At 43.5% G+C, this 16,345-nt stretch overlaps 1 protein-coding gene across 1 annotated transcript in view; it reads left to right on the forward strand.

Moving 5' to 3' along the window:
* LOC117368648 (vomeronasal type-2 receptor 26-like) overlaps positions 1 to 12,340 on the forward strand; it is a 29,509-nt gene extending 17,169 nt beyond the window's left edge. The window contains exons 3-5 of the mRNA XM_033962374.1: positions 3,305 to 3,532; positions 5,644 to 5,770; positions 11,445 to 12,340. Of these exons, the coding sequence (XP_033818265.1) occupies positions 3,305 to 3,532; positions 5,644 to 5,770; positions 11,445 to 12,340 (1,251 nt within the window). The remainder of the gene's footprint in view (positions 1 to 3,304; positions 3,533 to 5,643; positions 5,771 to 11,444) is intronic.
* The last annotated feature ends 4,005 nt before the right edge of the window (positions 12,341 to 16,345 follow it).

Raw genomic sequence — 16,345 nt, forward strand, 5'->3', positions numbered from 1 at the left:
CAAATTCTTCAATAACAAAATCCTAGACTTGAGAGCAACTATACCTCTGTCTACAGCTGAATTTGAATTCCAATCGGAACTTCATGAAAAGGAGCCCAGTGTGGACATGCTCGGCGACCATTTTGAATTTCCAAATTGGCATCAATTTTTAATTTTGTTTAACAAATATACTAAATCAAACTGTTTGCTGGATGAATGTCCTTCTGAGATTATGAAAGATGCAACACTTGATTTTAAAAGGGATTTATTTAATTGGGTAACTACTACTCTTACCAGAGGGTTATTTTATAAGGAAATGGGACACATTTTGATTACACTGATCCCTAAAGACCAAAAAACTTCAATTGCCCTGAAATCCAACTACAGGCCCATAGCGAGTATCCCCTTATTTACCAAGCTCTTTGAAGGATTGGTTAACTTGAAATTAGTGAACTATCTAGATCAGGGGTGTCCAACCTGCGGCCCAAGGGCCACATGCGAACCCCGTGAAGTATTTTGTGCAGCCCCGGTCAAGGGCGATGCAGTGTTTTCCTCTGCTGCCCCCGGGTGTTTACCGTCTTGCTGGCTCCCTCCTCTGTCTTGCTGCAGCGTTTACGTGTTTGTGCGGCTCCAGAAAAAAAATTTTCGGCCCAGGGAAGCCAAAAGGTTGGACACCCTTGATCTAGATAAATTTAATATCCTTAATGAATATCAATCAGGATTTAGAAAAGGTTTTAGTACTGAGACAGTTTTGGCTTCAATTCTTAATCACCTTTACATCTTTTTAGTAAAGGTACTAGTGCTCTGATTTTATTATTATTATTATGTTCTTATATACCGCCATACCCAAAGAGTTCTAGGTAGTTCACATCAATTAAATTAGGATCCGATCTAAACACGGATTTACAACATTTTGTCGGAATTACAAGCAACGAGGAAGGAAATATTTGAGTTTTAGCAGGAATTTATCAGAGTTGGATTGGAAGGAAAGGGGGGAGGGAGAAGAGAACCAAAGGCGGGGAGGGGGAGAGAAAGGGTGGGGTGGGGAGGGTGTTGGTTTATTGCGGGGGGATGAGGGTCAAGGGTCCTGTTCGCGGAATAGATATGTTTTGAGAAGTTTTCTGAAGTCGAGGTAGGTCGGGGCCTCGAGCATCATTTGGGCTAGCCAAGGGTTCAACTTAGCCGCCTGGAAGGTGAAGGTTTTGTCGAGGAATCTTTTGAGCTGGCATAATTTTACGGAAGGGAAGGCGAACAGCTGGATTCTGCAGGATTTCTTATTGGTGCAGTACATAGTGAAGTGGGGGGAGAGGTATTTTGGTGATAGACCAAATACTGTTTTGTAGCAGATGCAGGCGAACTTGAAAAGGACTCTGGATTCGAAAGGTAGCCAATGTAGTTGGCGGTAGAAAGAAGTGATGTGTTCCCATTTGTTCAGGCCGAAAATGAGGCGGACGGCTGTGTTTTAGAAACATAGAAACATAGAAAAAAGCAGCAGAAAAGGGCTATAGTCCACCAAGTCTGCCCATTCCAAGTATCCCCGCCCCTGAATTTACTCCCTTAAAGATCCCACGTGAGTATCCCATTTTCTTTTAAAATCCGTCACGCTGCTGGCCTTTATCACCTGGAATGGGAGTCTGTTCCAATGATCCACTACTCTTTCGGTGAAGAAGTACTTCCTGGAGTCGCCATGAAACTTCCCTCCCCTGATTTTCAGCGGATGCCCTCTGGTGGTCGAGGGTCCCATGAGCCAGAAGATATCATCTTCTGACTCGATGCGTCCCGTGATGTACTTATATGTTTCAATCATATCTCCCCGTTCTCTTCTTTCCTCAAGTGAGTACAGCCGCAATTTTTTTAATCTTTCTTCATACTTGAGATCCTTGAGCCCCAAGACCATCCTGGTGGCCGTTCGCTGAACCGACTCGATCCTCAGCACGTCCTTTTGAATCAGTTTTAGTCTTCTGGTGGTTTTCTTCGATTTTACAACTAGATTTCAGCAGCGCTTTTGATCTGGTCGATCATGAAATAATGTTGCACTGCCTAGATGCAATAGGGCTTTCGGGAAGAGTCTGGAACTGGTTTCAGGGTTTTCTCACAAAAAGATCATACTGAGTGGTTTGCGAGGGGAAATTCTCTGGTTCTTTGAATAACTCATCGGGGGTACCTCAGGGTTCCCTGTTATCACCCACCTTATTTAATATTTACATCTCGTCCTTAGGACATTTACTGCAAAAGTTGAATTTAAATTTCTATATATATGTAGATGATATTTCGATTTTAATTCCCTTAAACAGCATAACAAATGAAATTTTTGAACACATTTCTTATATTATGACTGAAATAGAACAATGGACAATTAATTTTAAATTGAAATTAAATACAGAAAAGACAAAAGTTTTCTTAGCAAGCCCAAAGGATAAAATAACTAGAACATCACTTCACTTAAATGGTCATGATTACCCAATTTCTAAATCTATAAAAATATTAGGAGTTACATTAGACACATATCTATCCATGGTTGGACACGCAAACTTCGTGGTGAATTAGTGCTTTTTTGCACTATGGAAACTAAAAACTATCAAAAAATATTTTGATCCCCTATCCAGACTATTGGTTCAGGCATTGGTTCTATCTATATTGGATTATTGCAATATCGTTTATTTGGGTATACCTAAAAAAACCAATGAGAAAATTGAGAATAGTACAGAACACAGCTGTCCGTCTAATATTCGGGCTGAAGAAAAGAGATCATGTTGGTCCCTACTATAGATTGCTGCATTGGTTTCCGGTGGAGGCACGAGTAATATTTAAATTCTCTTATATTTCTTTTAAGTTGATTTGGGGACTGGCCCCTGCCTATCTTTTGTCTCATTTTGTGCTATACAACCCCACGAGGAGAACCAGAAATTGTAATTTATTTGCCTAGCCAAAGATTACCGGTTGTAGATATAGGTCATTTTTGGAAAGGACTTTTATGTTTCAAGCAAGTAAACAGCAGTCCTGGTTAGGTAATTATATTAGTGGAGCCAGGTTGACCTACGGCGCTTTTTGGAAAGAAATTAAACTGTACTATTTGATAGATTCATTTCCTAAATAGAAGTTACATTAATTGCAATAATTCTATAATAATTGCAATAATTCTACTCTGATTATCCTTTTGCTATCTGTATTTTGTACTTTGATCTCTTCAATGTAAACCACCGAGAAATCATTTGATTGTGGCGGTATAGAAGAATAAAGTTATTATTATTATTATTTATGATTGTAAAGAAAATAAATTGTTTTGTAACCTGGCACTAATGAAAATTTACACCTCACTCTTTAGCTCCATCATTATCTGAGGAATCTCCACTTTAAGAATGGATTGGGGGAAGAGATGTACATGGATGAGAATGGAGACCTTGCCATTGGATATGATATTCTGAACTTGATCATTTTTCCTGATAAGACATGGAAATATGAAATTGTTGGAAGTTATAACCCTTTCACTCCTCCAGGGCAGGATTTCATCATTGATGAGAAGGCGATTGTGTGGGAGAGTTCATTCATCCAGGTCAGATTTAAGTGATATTAGGGCATGATGAGAGGTTCTAATCCCACATAGGTATCATGAATTTTTTTAAATTAAAGGTCAAAAGGATGGTTGTCACTCATTGGCTGCTACAGATTTGGCCCCATCAGCAACATGTTCGCAAGTAAATTGTGTATGCTTTGTGTATTTTGGCCTAGTGGCCAAAAACATGGTAGGGTAGGATAGAACTGAAAGTTCAAGTTTACTATTTATTCTGCCAAGAATAAACATGGTCTGTGTCTTAAATGCAAGACTCTGAGGAGAACCTTTCTGCATTCATTTTTTGAGTGTCCTGTTTTGTCTCTTTGGGCCCCCTTGCAGCGCTGCTTGGAAGGGTTACTCCAGTGCTCTCTGACATGGAATGCCCCTGCTTTATTGCTGGGGGATGTACAGGACTTGGCTCAACAGGGCATCTCAGAAATTTGTCCTGCATGCTATCCTTCTAGGGATAAAGCTTATACTGCAATACTGGGCCTCAAAGGAGGCCCCGTCCTATTCTCTGTGGATCACCCAGATGAAAACTCAAGCCCATTATGAACTGGACTCCTATTTGGCCCATTCTCAAGATTTGTGTAATACTTATTGTGGTTTAAGGGAGAGCTTCTTGACCACTCATGTTTGAATGTTTAGGGGTGACAGCTTGCCGGTTGTCAATGTACTTGTAATGTGTCTAGCAATGTCCTGCATTTACTTGTGTTTGCGATTGAGTGCTTGGGGGAGTGTATCCTCCCGCTGTTGGAGCCAACATCTTTCTTGCTGCCTGTTGTTGTCTGAGCCTTCCTTCTGAGCCCTAGAAGTGTGGGTGTGTTGTGAGCTGGAGTGAGTGCTGGTTTGTCTGGGGTTTTGTGTTGAGACGCATGTGAGTTCGATTGAAGTTCAAATTGTTTGGGCATCTATTTTAAGTGTTATTTCAATAAAAATGATAGAGAAGGTTGGTTACGCGATCTTGGCCTTTTGCCCAATCTTGCCTCTTGCCTATTTTTGCGATGTACTCTAGTCATGTTATGTGACCAACTTCTCTGTTCTGCTGAATAGTGGTCATTATTTTGAATTGCTTGTATTGTATGGCATTGTGTATCTGAGTGCACTCAACCTTAATAAACATGATATTACCAAAAACAATAATTGAAAGTTCAAGTTTACTATCTATTCTGCCACAGTATAAACATGTCCCAGAAACTCCTACTCTAAAAGCTGTTGCATGAGGAAATATTTTCAGGCAGTTTGATCAAACCATGGCCAGGTAGCTCATTCCTATGTAACTGAATCTCTTTTTAAAAATATCTTTGTATACGTATATCACATTGTAATAGTGTGAATGAGGGTTGATCCTGGTCCTTCACAGATCCATCCAGAGCAAGACTCTTTATTAACACAAAATATGCTGAAGCTCAATACTTCACAGGTTCAGTCATTTAGAAGTAAATCCCTCTTAAAATCTTGGTGGGGGCACCGGCATCACTCCTCCTCTCGGCCTCCACGCTTTCCCTCGCTTCTCCCATTGCACTCACACCTTCACTTATACCCTGGTGCCTCCTGCTCTTTGCCAGCGTGAGCAGCAACTCAAACCTGCTGCTCAGGCCAGCGTCGGCTCCCCTTCGGATGTCACTTCTGCATTCTGTGCCCAGGAAGTGATGTCAGAGGGAGAGCTGACGCAGGCAACAAGTTGGTGATGCTGCTCATGCCAGGAAAGCTAAAGAAGTACAGGAGAAGGGAAGAGGGGCACATGCACAGCAGGGGGGGAGGGGAAGGAATGGGAGGTGGAGGTGGAGAAGAGGGCAGGGGTCGGGGTGACGCTTCCCTGTGTGCCACACACCCTCACTATACCACTTATACATACCAGTTTCTAACACGCCCAAGTCAAATGTGTGTAAAGCCTACCTGCAGCGTTGTATAAAACCTAGCCTGGCTCCAACCAGCCCTCAAGAAATAAAATTCTAAGTTTAAGCTTGGCCTACCTTGGCCAGGTTTCTGATAACTTGAAAATTAAGTGTTGAGGCACTCAAAGAAAATAGTAATCAGAAAAAGGAGCATTACATTTTAGAAACAAGCATCTAGTGTCAAATGACGTTACATGTTTTCTTAATCCTCAGACACCACCACAGCCCAGATGCAGCCCAAGATGCCATCCTGGTTACAGGAAGTTACCCAGGGAAGGAAAGCCCGTCTGCTGCTATGAATGTATTCCATGTGCAGAGGGAGAAGTCTCCAACCAAACTGGTAGGTGACATCATGGGGTGAACATAGATATGGGTTATTCATTGTGGTGAAAAAAAAAAAGCCAGCAAAAGAGTATATAAACCAACAAGTGGACAACTCGGTAGGGGAAAGGACAAAGTCTGAAGTGGAGTGGTCACAGTGGCACCTTGGTTTGCAAGCATAGTTCGTTCCAGAAGTATGCTTGCAATCCAAAGCGCTTGTATATCAAAGCAAATTTCCCCATAGGAAAAATGGGCCAAAAAGTGGCAAATGAGTTTCAACATAGGGAAATGCAAGGTCATGCATATAGGGAAAAAAAAAACGATGTTCACTTACAAAATGGGGGGGATCAGCGCTAGGGGTGAGCGACCTTGAAAGAGATCTGGGAGTGATGGTAGACACAACATTGAAGGCGTTGGCGCAGTGTGCCACGGCCTCAAGAAAAGCAAACAGAATGTTGGGTATCATTAAGAAGGGTATCACGACCAGGACAAAGGAAGTCATCCTGCCACTGTATCGTGCTATGGTGCGCCCGCACCTGGAGTACTGTGTTCAATTCTGGTCGCCGTACCTCAAGAAGGACATGGCGGTATTTGAGAGAGTCCAGAGAAGAGCAACTAAGCTAATAAAGGGTATGGGGGACCTCTCATATACTGACAGACTGAAAAAGCTGGGGCTTTTCTCCCTGGAGAAGCGGAGACTTAGAGGAGACATGATAGAAACCTTCAAGATCATGAAGGGCATAGAAAGAGTAGACAGGGACATATTTTTCAAATTATGGGGAACCACAAGCACAAGGGGGCACTCAGAGAAATTGAAAGGGGAGAGGTTTAGAACAAACGCCAGGAAGTTCTTTTTCACACAGAGGGTGGTGGATACATGGAACGCGCTACCAGAGGATGTGATAAACAGGAGCACGCTACAGGGGTTCAAAGAAGCTTTGGATAGGTACTTGGAAGAAAAAGGGATTGAGGGGTACAGATAAGAGTAAAGGTAGATTATAGGGATGGGATTAGAGGTAAGTTACAAAATTAATCATGGACCACTGTTCAGGCACTAGGCCTGATGGGCCGCCGCGGGAGCGGATCGCTGAGCAAGATGGACCTCTGGTCTGACTCAGCGGGGGCAACTTCTTATGTTCTTATGTTGTCAGACGATTCGTTCCACATCCCAAAAGCTTTAATAGAAAATACAATTATGTATTGCAAGATCTCACTTGTTTCGAACAGTCACTACACTGCGGGTGAATTGGGTGTGATGCTTTAATTACGTTCAGCCACGCTCAGCGCGAGATGTGTATATGTTATACGCGCTTGAACACGCATATATTGTGAGTATTTGACGTGACGCACGTATATGTGCTCGTACTGCAAGACGCTTGTTTATCGAGTTAAAATTTAAGAAAACGTTTTGCTCATCTTGCAAAACACTCGTAAACCACGTTACTCGCTATCCAGGGTTTGATTGTATATTGGTTTAGCTGTCATTCATTAGTCCTGAAAACCCATTTTGGTATTATATTATTTTTTTTCTGCATTTTGTGAAAATTTTTATCTTTTAAGTTGGTTCAAATCTTTGAAACGTCAAAAACAATTTTTTAAATCAAAATCCTATACTATGAAAAGAACAATAAGGGGCTCATAATCGAAAAAGAAAAATGTCCAAAAATCGGCCTAAGTCGGCACTTGGACCATCATCAGTCAAAAACGTCCAAGTGCCGATAATAAAACCGGGTTTTGGACGTATTTCTAAACGACCTAGGCCTTCATAGTGCCGCTGAATGACCATAGCTAAACGGGGTGTGTCAGGAGGAGTGTCAAGGGCGGGATTTGGGCGGGACGTGGGCAGACTTAGACTTAGTCGTACTGCATATATAACCGAAAGTTATACAGCACAGGATCGACAGAACTTGGACGTTGTGACTTAGACCATTTAAAACATGGGCTAAGTCACAAAAACCCACCTAAAGTGACCAAATAAGCACTGCAAACACATAATACAGACCCACACACACTATCCCAGTGATCACCGACCCTCCCCACCCCCATAAAAATATTAATCACAACTTGAAAATTGTGCCTCCAGAACATCATCACCTGGCAGCCTGGCATAGGAAAGCCTAGTTGTACTGCACAGAGGCGTCTTAAGCCATCTTGGGGGCGGGTTAGGGACCCATGGAGAGGAGGACCCATGCCCATAAGACCCTGTAATCACTGCATTGATATTGAAGCAAATACACTCCCCTATATACCCCCAAAACCCTTTTTTACTGGCATGTAAGTGGCTCCTGCAGCCATAAGGGCTATTGGGGTGGTAGATAAGTGGGTCTAGGGGATGCTGGAGGTGGTTTGGTGGGGCTGTGGTGAGATGAAGACAATGCACCTTTTTGTGAAGTTCACAGCAGTTCTCTGTAAGGTACCCCACTATTTAGGTTCCATGTCTGGGTGTTCAGTCCATCACTTTGCAGACCCCTCCCACATCCAACAGGGCTTGTTCTAGGCATTTTTGACTTGGACAAAAAATTGGATGAAAATGTGGTATAAAGATGGACGATTTAGCGACTTGGACGATCAGATCTGCAGGACGTATATTTAGACAATTTTCGAAACGAAAAAAAAATGGGATGTATTTTTCAAAAATGTGTCCTAAGCTGTTTTTTACTTTGGATGACTTGCGACTTAGACGAAAACGGACTTAGACGTTCCTTTCGATTATGCCCCTCCACTTGGAATTTTTATATCGAAAATGGCTCTAAGGATTTTGATGAAATGTGAAGAGGTTACATTTTAGGATACCAGAAGGTGATTTAGCTAAGTGTCAAGTTTGGGAAAATTCATTGGGGGGTCTTTATGGTGTTTGAAAAAACATTTGGAACAGCACCAGAATTAGGCTTGTTGTATACTGAGAAAGGCTATTGGAACACCAGAATGAGGCTTGGAATGCACAAGACTATTAGAGCACCATATTGGGACACTGAGAAAGATTTCATCACACAACATGAGGGAAAATACAGGAGGGAAGTTTAGACGATAAAACCATGAGGTTGAGCTCTTCACACAAAACACACAGTTCAGAAACACACAGGAGGGAAGTTTGGCTGATCAAAGCATGACTTCAAGACACAACCTGGGTGCTTCACAAACATACAGGAGGGCAGTTACACTTATAAAAGCATGATTTGAAGACATAATTAATAATACTTCCCTGAGCGAAGCTCAATCTTCCAGGTACTGGTCTCTAAACCTCAATTGATTTGAATGTTCATATCGAAAATGCATTTAGCTTAAAGTGTAGCCAATGGGACCCTATTCATCATACAAGATGGGCTTCATCAGGGCTGGTATAAGTGTACATAGATTCCAAATTTCCAACAAAACCTTCCCATATGCTCTTCTGAAGTCTATGTGATTACATGGCTAATCTGTCTCAGCCATTGAAGTGATTTTCAGGACTAATGAACCAAAATAACCATTAGACTTCATATTTTGTCTACGATTTGGGTTTCTGAAGTCTTTTCCCCCACAGAGTTACCCACTTGTTGGTTTATATACTCATTTCCTGGCTTTGTTTTTTCACTGTTGTATAGTTTTGCCAGAAGCCGTGGTTGTTTATCCAGTCATTTCTGTGAAATTATGCAGGGAATCAAATCCCCAGGAAGTGTGATTGATTATTCCACAGGTTGATGGCATTTCTTGTCCAAAATGAAAAAAAAAATCAATGAACGCTCCCTATTACCAGTCAACTGGCCCCCCACAATGATGATGGCTCAGGAACTTCCCTCTTTCTCTTTACATTGAAAATATCATTAGAGAACCTTCAGCCTCTAGACCAAGGACAGAGGTACACTGATATCAAGGAAACTAAGCATAGTGGCTTCCACCAAAATGTAAAAAAATTAAGACACTTAAATACTATTTATGTACAGTATAAACCTGGTTATACTAGTATTCAGTATATTTTTTTTTATTAATTTTGTCTTTTTGGAGAATTTATCCATGGCAGCCTACAGCAAGAAAAGCCTAGACATCAGCTAAAATTAATGCCAAAAGTAAAAAATCATTCAAATAGCAGAACAAGACTATAACAGGGAGGGGCATTTCCAATATGACTTGTAAATCTGATTTTAGACTATTTGTGGTACACATCCAAAAATCCAGTACTGAACATGATCATTTTTAAACCAGGAAAACTATCTTTCTGTTTCAAAAATAGGCCAATACGTCAATCTGTCTGAACCATCTTAGGAAAAATAATCCAAAAGAAAACTTCATAAAAGAAGCCACTGGAATGCAGGAGGGGCCAGTATTTTTAGTAGACTGGCCACATAGACATCCCAGTAGAGTAGTGGGGCACCCTAGGGGGCGCTGCAGTGAACTTCACATAAAAGGTGCCAATACACATCTCGCCATAACCTCCTTACATTGGATGATGAACCCTCAAAACACCACCAAAAACCTACCGGATTCAACTATACACCACACCAATAGCCCTTATGCCTGCAGGTATTACCTATATGTGTACAGTATACAGTAGGTGTTGAAAGGCTTGCATGTTCCAACATAGGTGTATTAGTTAAAGTTGGTCCCCATCTCTATAGTCTACTGTACTGACCACTAGGCTACTCTCCAGGAACCTACTTGCTACTCTACAAGGCTAGGCCATAACATCTGAAGATACCATACAGGCAAATATGTACTGTTTCTTTCACATATTTGAGGGGTTAGGGAGTGAATGACTATGGGGGGGGGGGGGTTGTACCTTCACCCCTTCAGTGGTCATGTGATCAGTTTCAGCATCTTTTGTTCCAGTGATTCAAGGCTACATTGGGGAAGGTTCATTTGTGGGTGTCATACCATGTGATTTCTTTGGAGAGGGTATGGTTGGGATACTCCTTAGGGATATTAGCAACCCTAGAGGTGCAAAGAGAGAAATCCTGTTCTTCAGGTGCTCAGGCTCTTTTTCTTTAAGGTCATTAAAGATCAGAGATACAGTTTTAAATTTCTCTTATTGAATATGCCCTGTTACCAAATTGTCCTGCATTTGAGGGTGTCCATCGTGGGTTAGTGCTTAGGAACAATGATCCTCAAAGGATCCTGCATTTTTGCCAGTACAGATTCAAAATAGTGATACCTCTAGGGGTCAAGTTGCCAAAAAGGTGTATTGCCAATATATGGCAAGCTAACACCTAGTGGTCACAGACACCATTTTGAATCCTGGACTGCGATAGAGCAGAGGAATCTGGTAATTATTGCTGCCTTACCACTGACCCATCAGAGACACTCTAGTAAGTGCTTGGGGAGCAGGATGAATGAGAAGATGGTCTAAGATCTCATCGGGGATGGAAGGGGGTCTGGAATTTCATCAGGATTGGAGAAAAGGGTTGGGAATCTCATCAGTGGAATGGAAAGGGATAGGATTCTGATTGTGGAAAAAGTGATTGTACTTTTACAGTTCGCCGTGGCAAGCATTTGCTGATAATGTTATTCTACATAATGTCTGTTCTTATATGCAGCCTTGAGAGTTAGAGTTTGAAAATACTATGTTTAAACTCTCTACCCATTTGGTAGAATGAAAATTAGAGTGTTCAGCCTTGGCTGAGTAGCAACAGTTATAGGGCTTGTGATATTTCAGTGCACTTTAGTAAACAGATCCCATGATATCTGTGTGATAATCAGACAATAATCTTACTTCTCAGATATGGACACCTGTACAACATGCCCAGAGAATGAATGGCCCAATCATAACAGAGATGCCTGTATCCGAAAAGTGAAAACATTCCTGTCTTATGAAGAGCCACTAGGGATAGCTCTGACTTCAATCAGCCTTTTCTTCTTTCTGGTCACTGCTGTCATCCTGGGAATCTTTATTTATTACCGAGACACTCCTATAGTGAGAGCCAACAACCGAGACCTCAGTTACATTTTCCTCATCTCCCTCATGCTCTGCTTCCTCTGCTCATTGGTATTCATTGGGCATCCTGAGGATGTTACCTGCATTCTCAGACAGACTACCTTTGGGATTACTTTCTCCGTCACTCTGTCCTCCATTCTAGCAAAAACGATCACTGTGGTCATGGCCTTTCATGCCACCAAGCCTGGAAGCAAGCTCCGGAAATGGATGGGTTCCAGGGTCTCTAACTCTATCGTCCTTTCCTGTTCCCTTATTCAGACCATTCTGTGTCTTTCCTGGTTGTTCACTGCTCCTCCATTTGCATGTCTTAATATGAGATCAGAAATTGGAACAATACTAATTGAATGTAATGAAGGGTCAGTAATTGCATTTTACTGTGTTCTGGGTTATCTGGGATTTCTGGCAGGTGTCAGCTTCATCATAGCTTTCCTAGCAAGAAATCTACCTGACAGTTTCAATGAGGCCAAGTATATCATCTTCAGCATGCTGGTCTTCTGCAGCGTCTGGATCTCCTTCATCCCAACATACCTGAGCACCAAGGGCAAGTACATGGTGGCGGTTGAGATATTTGCTATTCTGGCCTCCAGTGCTGGACTGTTGGGTTGTATCTTTTTCCCTAAATGCTATATTATTCTGCTGAGGCCTGAAAAGAACAGCAAGAAGTATCTAACAAAAACATAATAATTTAAAGGCCTAAAAATGATAATACAGTGGTACCTTGGTTTAAGAGCATAATTCGTTCCAGAAGCATGCTCGTAAAACACTCGTATATCAAAGCAACTTTCCCCATAGAAGATAATGGAAACTTGAACAATTCGTTCCACGTTCCACCAACCCTCCCCCCCCCCCCCCCGAGGCTACCGGCGCTGCTCCATCACCACCTCCCCCCGCTCTAACCGGCATCGCACCCCCCTAAACCGGCATCGCAACCCTCCACCCCGCGAACGCCCCCCTGCGAGAACCGCAAAGCACCCCCGTGCTGAAAGCGGCATCCGCCCGCCCTTCCTCCCAAGCACAGTCCTTACCCCTTCTGCTCGTTGTAAGGGTGAATGCGAGCTCCCGCCTCTTGCCTGGACTGGACCTTGAGCATCTGCGCATGCTCAAGGCCTTCTGGCTCTCGTTCTCTTGGAGAGAACGAGAGAATGAGAGAATGAGATCAATTAGAACATAAGAACATAAGAACATAAGCAGTGCCTCCGCCGGGTCAGACCACAGGTCCATCCTGCCCGGCAGTCCGCTCCCGCGGCGGCCCAAACAGGTCACGACCTGTCTGAATCACCAGAAGGGGCTCCCTTGCCACCTTGGTTTCTCATTGAAGTCCTATCTTCCCATCGAAGTCCTAACCCTCCGGTCTTGCACATGCACTACCTGGTTGGGTTTCTATACTTATTACCTGGTTAGCTTTCTATACCTGTGTTACATCCCAGCACCTCTCTCAGTATCCCACGATCCCTTTATCCCTCAGGAATCCGTCCAATCCCTGTTTGAATCCCTGTACCGTACTCTGCCTGATCACTTCCTCCGGTAGCGCATTCCAAGTGTCCACGACCCTTTGGGTGAAAAAAAACTTCCTTGCATTTGTTTTGAACCTATCTCCCTTCAGTTTCTCCGAATGCCCCCTCGTACTTGTTGTCCCCTTCAGTCTGAAGAATCTGTCCCTATCCACCCTCTCTATGCCCCTCATTGGAGAGAATGAGATCTCCGAGAGAACGAGAGCCAGAAGGTCTTGAGCATGCACAGATGCTCAAGGCCCAGCCCAGGCAAGAGGAGGGAGCTCGCAAACCGGGTTACTCGCAAACCGAGGTTCCACTGTAGTAATATTTTCTTTTAAAGGGAGAACAATAAATCCTACAATAAAGAAAAAAATTGGAGTATTGTGTTACTTTTATATTTGATTGCATACAAAACAGAAATATGTTTGAACAGTTACAGAATATATGTAAAAACTCACATGATTAAATGATTACTTCTTATGAATCTAAAGAAGGGTTGGAATATAAGAACAATTTGGCATTTTTTCTGCCTAGCAGACCTATGAGGTTTTGAAACATAAACACAGAAACAGAGAATATGATGGCAGATAAAGACTGTATTGCCTATCCAATCTGCCCAGATTTATGAAATTAAGGGGTAAGTGCCCCTACGCTGACTGCCCTAAATGACAGTGTGCATTAATTAAACTACTGCAGACAGTGGCATAGCAAGGGGGGTGGAGAGCTGGTCTGTGGGGGCGCCGGCAACAATCCTCCTCTCTGCCCCCTGCTCCTTTCCCTCCTCCCACTACTGTTTGCATGCACCCCTTCCTTTCTCCTGTACCTCTTTAAGATTCCAGGTGCAAGCTGCAACCCTATGGGCTAGATTCATTAACCTGCCCAATTGAGCCCGATCCGGGCAGGTCCAATGAATTCCCTAAACTGTAATATACAGACGGGGGCAATCGGAGGAACGCCCCCATCTGCCTGGCCGGATCACTGTATAGAGATCGCAGCGCATATGCAAATCATCTGTAGATGGTCTGCGCATGCGCTGGACCTCCAGGCCGCCACAGATATTTTTTTTTCACGGAGCCCATGGTTTTAACCTGCTTAAAGCCCCGCGGGTTAAAACCACAGGCTAGCACTGCGGGGCAGGCAGATCGGGGCAGTGGGATGCAGATCGAGGCAAGGCAGATCAGGGCAGGCAGATTGTGGCAGGCAGATCGGGGCAGTGGGAGGCGTTCGGGGCAGGCAGATCAGGTCTGCAGGAGGCGTTCAGGGCAGCAGGAGATCGGGGCTGACATGGCAGAGAGCAGGGTGGCAGAAGGCAGGGCAGCCAGAAAGGGCTTGAGCGACTGGTCCTCAGCTGTCACTTGTTTGTGATCGGCCAGCCCAGTCAGTGTTGCAGGGTTTTGCTTAGTGAATCGCGTCCCTGCCTACTTTGCATGCCGTTGCCCTCATTTGCATGCGCGGATCGGAGGATGTTTGACAGAGAGGTAAGTGAATCAGGCCGGAGGGAAAACAGGTCGCAAAGGGGTCGCAAACCAATCGGTACACTGTTGGTTTGCTTTGTGAATCTAGCCCTATGTTGCTTCTTGTGCCAACATCAGCTCTTTCTCTGACGTCACTTCCTGAACCTGCACCTAGGAAGTGACGTCAGAGTAAGAGCCAACCCTGGTGTGAGCAGCAGGTCGTGGTTGCTTCTCTTGCCTGGAATGTTAAAAAAAAGGTATGGGGGAAGGCAAGGGACTATTCATGCCCATAGTTCCTTTAACATGGAACCCTCTTCGGTCTTCTGTCTCAAGAAATTCTCAAAGTATAAACTCTCTTTTCCATAATTGAAAGGGTTCACAATGATTTAGAATGAAATCCCTTGTTATATCAGTTTTTGGGTAATAGTGTTAAGGAGTGCTAATCTTTTTTTTTTTTTTTCCTCCCTAGCAAATCCTATGTTTAGTTTTGTTAATTGATTCCCTGTATATTGAGTTTTATGTAAACCGAGTCACGCTCCTGATTTCAGAAGGGACCCTCGGCCACAAGAGGGCACCCGCTCAAACTCAGGGGCGGAAAATTTCATGGCGACACCAGAAAGTATTTCTTCACAGAGAGAGTGGTTGATCATTGGAACAAGCTTCCAGTGCAGGTGATCGAGGCAGACAGCGTGCCAGACTTTAAGAATAAATGGGATACCCATGTGGGATCCCTACGAGGGTCAAGATAAGAAAATTGGGTCATTAGGGCATAGACAGGGCGTGGGTAAGCAGAGTGGGCAGACTTGATGGGCTGTAGCCCTTTTCTGCCATCATCTTCTATGTTTCTATGTTTATCTAAAACTAAGGTTCAAATTAGATTAGAAAGGAGCAGGTGGGGGGGGGGGGAAATGGTGGGGGAAGAGCTGACACCACCCCAGGCGCTTCTCACCCTTACTACACCACTAACTGTTCTCCCAAATTTCACCCAGTTCCAACCTCGTAAAATAGGGCAATAGTTTATAAATGGCATTGTAAGTTAAGCAGAGGTGCCCTAATTGTTTTAATGGACGTTAATCAGTGCGGCAATTGACCTTGTTGTTTAGAACCGATTAATAACTTATTAAAAAAGTAGGTGCCGGGAGGCGTCAACACTGTAGGTGTTGATAATGTATCTACAGCAGGATGCCTAATATTGCCTTACATCTAAGTTGTTTAAGTGGGCGTGATTAGCAGCCGAGTGGGACTTCAGTGCCTTTAGGCACGATTCACTAAAGAACGTAGATGCTTGCAATGTAGGCCAATAAAATGCTAGACAGCATTGCAAGTGTCTAAGTTTTTTGTTGGCCATGATTCTGTTAACAGTGGCCAAATGTGATCAACACATGGCCTCCGTCCAATTTTTGGTAGGCGCCACAGATTTAAGCGCTATTTACAGAAATGGGCACATAATACGTAGTTTAAGTACAAATTAGTGTGCTATCATTCAACTCAAAAGGGGGCTTAGTAAGGGGAGGGCCATGGGTGGGTCAGGGGCGGGTCAGGTGAGGGGATGAGCCCAGACGCCCTTCTCCTAAAGTTGGGCCGGGGAATCTGGGCAAGGACTACAAAGATTGCTTAGTGCTCTTTACAGAGCTGGTGCTTGGCACAGATCTTCCTGGTGCTTAACTTTGGGCACCATTTCTAGAATTCTCTCCTATGTGCCCCCGTCTTAAATGCCACAGACTATGGAGTTTTGGAGG

This window comes from Geotrypetes seraphini, chromosome 10 (assembly GCF_902459505.1).
Source record: "Geotrypetes seraphini chromosome 10, aGeoSer1.1, whole genome shotgun sequence".
In the NCBI taxonomy this organism is placed as follows: Eukaryota; Metazoa; Chordata; class Amphibia; order Gymnophiona; family Dermophiidae; genus Geotrypetes; species Geotrypetes seraphini.